Here is a 6,475-nt window from a genome sequence, read left to right on the forward strand (position 1 = left end):
TATATCACCATGAAATAAACTCACATGACATTTCAATGGACTCTCTCTCTTTCAAATCTTCCTTTTTAATATTAAAGATTTTCAGTAATAAAAATGTTAGTCAAGAAATAAAGGAGATGCTTCCAAAAATTCAGCCTTGGTTCAACAGGTAAGCAAAAGGTAGTATTTAGAAGAGAGGATAGTGAAAAATGTATGACAGAGGCTTAACAGCAAAAGTACAGAAAAATACAACACTGAAAGCAAAAAAAAACAAACCCAAACCACTATTTCCAGAAAGACTCCATGGAATTAAAAATGAAGGGGAAAAAAAGTCTTCATCATGGCTTAGGCACGTTAACTAAACACTACTCTGATCATCCAAAGCAATGGGACAGGCAGAGAATAAGCTATCTCCAGGCAAGGTGACACTGTGTGACATTCCAAAATGTTAAGTTCCTATAGGTAAAGCAGCAATGACTTGGATAGCAATATGCAAACCAAGACCTAACGTTCACAACAGGCACCAAATGCCACACACTTGGTGGCACTGTCCTACAGCCAGAATCATAACACTAAAGCAGGCCTAGCATAGCTAGTGTGCAATGGGAATAATCAGTCACAGATGCAGCTGACTGTTCTCTTGTACCACAGTACAGGCAAAGGTTCTTCAACTAACCTCACTATCAGAGCAATTAAGTGATTTGGCATAATCAGAACGCAGCTAGAGGAGATACCAGGACAATACAGGTCCAGTAACAAGAGTGGAATAATCCAGCTTTGATCTGAGGACAGTGTTGATGATGACAGACACTAAAATTTCAAGCCCTTGTCACTGCTTCTCAAGTTTATCATGCCCCAACTTGCTTTTCCTGTCAAGTGGAACATTTAAGAGAACAAGCAGAACTCTGGTGAAAAGCACCTTTTTTCATCCATCAAAGGTGGTATCAGAACACCTATGCAAATTCTGGCCTCAATTGCAACAGCAGAAAGTATGAACTGAAACCTTATGTTACAATTGGTTCTGAGGAAGTTCAACTAGCCATTGAACAAGAAGTCCATTTCTTACTGTCTTTAAAGATAAGAGGTCTTTCTGGAAGATACGTTTTTTTCCACAAGAGCACCTTACCTCTTCAAGATACTAAGGATTCACAGCAGGTCATTATTCACTCCTGCTTGTTTCTCAACAGTAGATTGAACAGATTACTGCCACTGTATGCTTTTAGTAAACATGGATGCAGCAAGATCCATGCAAATGATAGCATGGACAAAAGAAACAGATATCATACTGCAGGATCAAGCCACCTGCCAGAAAGCCAAACAGGAAAACATACAAGAAATGGAAAAAAAAGCTATATTCACTGGAAGACTACCTGCTCAACTCTGTTCAGAATGCTAGAATGCATTACAGCTCTTGCTGCAATATTTCATGCGACAAAAGAACTCCTTTAAAAAAAAAAATCATGTTATACCTCTGTTCCGAGTTACGTCTGAACACATCTCAACAATGATACTGCTCCAACGTGGGCTGAATAAAAGAAGAAATCACCACCAAAAACCACCCTGATTTCCAAATTATTAAAGTATAGAATGTTCTGAGTGATTCCTCCTGCTCTAAGGCAGCTGGGAGAAAGCTGTAAGCAAGAAAGTAGACTGGACAAGGATGGACCACTATGGGTTGACTAGATGGGTTAAATAACAGCAAACTATCTAACCATCCGTTATAGAAGTCCACACGGAAATTAATCCTGACAATACACAATTTAATACACAGGTTATAACTACCCAAAGATGTATCAGATTTCACTCATGTGGCTTCTTTCCAATTGAGGTATAAAGCAGAGGGAAAAAAAGGGGTCTGATGCTATTTCCTTACGTACATTAGAAGGCAGAAAGTGTTAACCTCTAAGTCCATCAGCTCTGACCAAACATTTATTAGCATATACGAAAAACCTAAGTGCTGTGGAGGCAACAGATAAGCTAACTAGCAAAAGATGCAGAGATTCAAGACACCAATATGAAAACACTCAAATTTAAAATGATAACTTGTTGCAGAAACAACAAAACCAGACTGGTTTTATCACCATCCAACTATAAAATTCTTAATGATGAGTTCTTGTACTGAAAATCTGTACTTACATTTTCAACTCAGCAAATCTCACAAGGATGCGAGCATAGTTCTCGTCCTGACTATGCTTCTCTGCAGGTAACGCAGTCACTGCTTGACTGTAACGCCCAATGAGTCTATTCAGCAGGCTACCATCCATCTGAGGAATACCCTTTTTCTCCAGTTTAAGCAAAAAACACAGCCAATCTTCTGGATTATTTGTTGTCATCATTATTTGATTAACAGTTCCAGAGTTGTCTTACAGAAAAGAAAACAAAGGAGCTTGATTAAAACTGCAGCAAACAGAGTAAAGTACTTTTGAGAAGCTTTCACATAAGACAGATAGGGATTTCTTTTCAACACAATCAGAACACAGCTGATTGAAGAACAAGAGAAGAAACTATTTTGTGGTCATTAATACTGAAGAAATGCTAAACCTTGATACCTTTCAATTAAAGGTTCTTTTGCTCAATCTAGATTAAGATCTGTTGCATAAGTGACAACTAATAGAAACACACACCTGTTGTATCAGCTGAGATTTTGGTGCAGTTAAGCTCATCTGTCACATTATCTTCATTTCTGTATTTGTTTCTCAAGTCTCTAACTCTATTCATGATTGAAGCAATTTGTGGCAATCCTCTTTCACGTAGGTCTTCTTCCTCCATCTGCAGGCAAAAGGTTAAAATCCAGTGAGGCCAATAGCCCAGTTTCAGATCACCCTAACTGGAATTACCCTGGGGGAATTTTGCAGCTCCAAACTAAATCAATTTACAAAACAAAAATATTGCATTAGCCTTTGTCAACGTGGCTAAGCAAATGAACTTCCCGGCAGAAAAGAGCTTAAAGGAGCAAAGGAATCAGTCAGATACTGACTAGTTCAGTAGCCCTTTCCAATCAAGTACATCCAGTGTTTAAATAAAATGTGGGGTGGGATATGTTGCCTCAATAGTTATGAGCCTACTGTATTAAAGCACATCTCAAATCCCTAGATTAGGACAGCTAAGAGGCAGCTCTCCCCCAGCCATACATTTCTGCTATTCTCTTGAATAGCAGAGGAACAAGCCCTTGTCAGACTTCATGGTGACATGTCTCAAGGATAAATCCCAATAGAAAGCAACACAAAATAGGGGCAAAGCTTTTATCTTTTTCCTTGGTATTTTTCCTGCTCTCAACTGTGTCACCATACAAACATGAGAAAGGAAAGGTAGGAAGGAGAGACTTTCCTTTGATGACACCTGTAAGTTGGGTTAGACCCCCACATGCACTCCTCCCTTAAACATTTTTCACATTGGAAGAAAACTTGATACTATATACTTGAGGTTTTAATGGTATTGTTTTTCTCCAACACCAACCATTGAATGCTGAAAACCACCGCTGTGGTAAAATATCTGGTGAGGATACACAAAAATCTTGGATCTTTTTTCCAGCAGAGCTAGTGGAAGAACACACACGCAGCATTTCAGATGCAGCACAGGCAAGGACCTGAGAAAATTGGCATTTTTCCTCCTGTCTTTTCACTTGAAACTTTCCAATTTTGGCCACCTTCTCACCTGAAATCCTCTTTCTATCACAGTAGTCTATTAATACTCTAGAAGCCATTAACACAATTTCCTATGTTCTTAACTGTTATGTGCACATCTCTGTAATAGATTGCCAGATGTAGTTACTTCCTACTTTAGATAGCCAAATCTGTACACCACAAGCAAACTTCCACATCCTATTTAGCACAAGCTTATCCCATCCTGACAATCCCCATCCTTCAGGAGACACCCTTACTGCTTTAACATGCCAACACAAATATAGCCAAGAATCTATGCAGTCTGCGCAGAGCAAGAGTGCTAAAATAAACTGAAGAAAACCTGTTTTTTCTCCTTTTTGCCTACAAGCCAAAATGCTAAAATGTTATTAAAAACACAGCTTTCCCTCCATTCATCAATGTTCCATGCACCTTAAGAGCAGAATTTTCATGTTTAAAATCTGTGGTGAATTAAGGACATATCCAGGTAACCTGACTTCCTGATTATCATGAAGCTGGGCCCAGAAACATGGAATGTAACACATTCTGGATAGTCTTTATTTGAAACTATTTAATCTAAGTTTGTTTTCACAGTGACTTGTTGGTTATTTTTTTCCTCAGGTTATAAAAAGTCAATGAAAATTTGCTAGAAGCCCCAGAGAGATTAAATCTGGTTTAGGTTAATTACTGATAGATAATTAAATGGAATAAATTCCACTATCAACAAAACCAAATCCAGCACCACTTTCAAAAGTGTCAACTACTTTTTCAAGCATTAATCAACATAGTTTCTATTTCTTTTAAGGCAACAGACTCACAGCTTTCCTCAAGCAGACTGTAAACCAGAAAGACTGTCATGTTTACAGAGCTTGCTTACATAGCAGAAGTAGGAATATTTCATGTTCTTCCTGTACTAGAAACAGCCCACCAAGAATATTAAGCCTAGACTTGTCTCCCTAGAAATGTTGGTTTAGCAAGTTCAAAGCAGGGGGTTTGTGTGTCAGCTCCGAGATTTAAGCCTGGCAAAAGCACCATCTACATGATCACTACCAACAATCCTTGGGACTCTGGTCAGATTTCAATACATGGCTTTGAAAAGTCTTTGCAGAAAAGCAAAACCCCACTACATTCTTAAAGTGGCTTCTTCCCTTTTGTTACAAAATGAAGTATTATCAGTGGTCTAAGAAAAGTAGAAGGATCCCCCAACTACAGCTGTAAGCAAGACTTCACAGACCACAAAAGTTCAAGACAGAATGCTAAGTCAGGGCTATCCAAAATAAGTTTGTTTCACTGAACTAAGATTTGTTATCTTTTTAAAAAGCAGTTCATTGAATAAATTCTAATTTCAGTACTCATTTTGAACTTCCCTTAATAGTTGCTTTACCCTAAACAGTGAGAGTACTGAGAAAAAAAAAACCAACAGCTGTGTCTATTGAGAGACTGGCTCTGTCTAGCAACCCACCTTTTGGCAGCCAAGTTGCTAAGAATTCCATAGGTGGTGGCTGTAACAGTCTGTTCACAGCCAGTTATTAGGATACTTTTACTTCAGAGAGACAAATATTGTTTTCCTTGCATAAGGAAGATTTTGGTACCTACCAGAGTTTGGCTTTTTATAAACACAGAAGGGTCTACAAGAACTCAGAGATTCCAAATCTCCTGTTTATGAGAGAATATGACTGAAGAGCTATCCATGAACTGTGTCCATTCTCTCCAAGTATGGATACAGTCAGATTCTCCAGAATCTGAATCACCATAAAGGTCAAAAGAAATCTACCTCATGTTTAATAATCATTGTTTAAAAAAAAAAAAAAAAAAAAAATCTATCTGGGAATTTTTAACACATACTTTCCTTAACATAATAGGTTCATTATTCTGCCGTGAAAGCTTTACAAACATAGATTGAAAAAGCAACACCCGAAAAACCCACAAACAAGAAACCAAAACCCATATGCAACAACAAAACAAACAAACAAAGAAAAGCCACAAAAACATTTTCTGCATAAATGTGATCTGAGTTGTCATCAATACTCAAAACAACTTACATTTCTGGTGCGCTGCTTAGCTGTTCCGGGTTTGACTTGTAGTATATGCAGAAAATCTCTCCTACAGTATGTAAATGTCTTATCAAAAACAACGTGGATGAGGGTCGGGCTTCTCAGACAACTTCAAGAATCCAACAGAGGTCAGACATGTAGCTTTTCATTTTGAAAAAGTTCCTCTGTATCAAAACAATGAATAGTTAGAGGTTGAAAAGTAAATGAGTACCAGAGTATCCTGTGAACTTGCCTAGTCTTCACGATATCCATGAAATACAGTTTCAATTAAACCAATAGAACTATCCTTAGTAATAGAAAAAAGAACAAAAAAGCACAGAGATTACTTCTGGACTGAGGGCAAACATTTCCAAATGTGTCAGCTTGTTACGACATTTACAGATTAAAGAAGAACACTAAGGGCATATCCACCTGTGCATTGTTTTGATTTGCAACTGATGTTTTCACTCATGCTGAAAATCAAACATAGGCACATATTCAGGGCCTCATTTTGGCTTAATCTGCTACATGGTTACTTTTAAAGAAAGCACATTCAAAAATCTGAGAGAGCAGCAAAGACCTAAAACAGCCACAGCCTGGTAGTAAGTACTCAGTAGGAACTAAGGTACTGAACAGCTACATTGCAGCACATCCAAGTCTAGAAATCCCTACAAAAAAGTAGGCTACAGATGGGGAACCAAGGAACTGGGTTATATATAGAGAGATCAGGAAGATGTGAAACTACATCTACAAAAACATAGTACTTAAAGTAACTTAACTCCTTATACAGACTCATGACATAAGAGCCAAGGGACAGTGACAAAAGAGCAAGTATCATAGAAT

At 37.9% G+C, this 6,475-nt stretch overlaps 1 protein-coding gene across 1 annotated transcript in view; it reads right to left on the minus strand.

Moving 5' to 3' along the window:
* Window positions 1–5,817, minus strand: part of TTK (TTK protein kinase) — a 36,055-nt gene extending 30,238 nt beyond the window's left edge. Inside the window, exons 1-3 of the mRNA XM_064169150.1 lie at window positions 5,642–5,817; window positions 2,604–2,748; window positions 2,116–2,341 (exon numbers count right to left, since the gene is read on the minus strand). Coding sequence (XP_064025220.1) covers window positions 2,116–2,341; window positions 2,604–2,748 — 371 coding nt within the window. The 5' untranslated portion in view covers window positions 5,642–5,817. The remainder of the gene's footprint in view (window positions 1–2,115; window positions 2,342–2,603; window positions 2,749–5,641) is intronic.
* Window positions 5,818–6,475: the final 658 nt, after the last annotated feature.

This window comes from Pogoniulus pusillus, chromosome 31, assembly GCF_015220805.1.
Source record: "Pogoniulus pusillus isolate bPogPus1 chromosome 31, bPogPus1.pri, whole genome shotgun sequence".
In the NCBI taxonomy this organism is placed as follows: Eukaryota; Metazoa; Chordata; class Aves; order Piciformes; family Lybiidae; genus Pogoniulus; species Pogoniulus pusillus.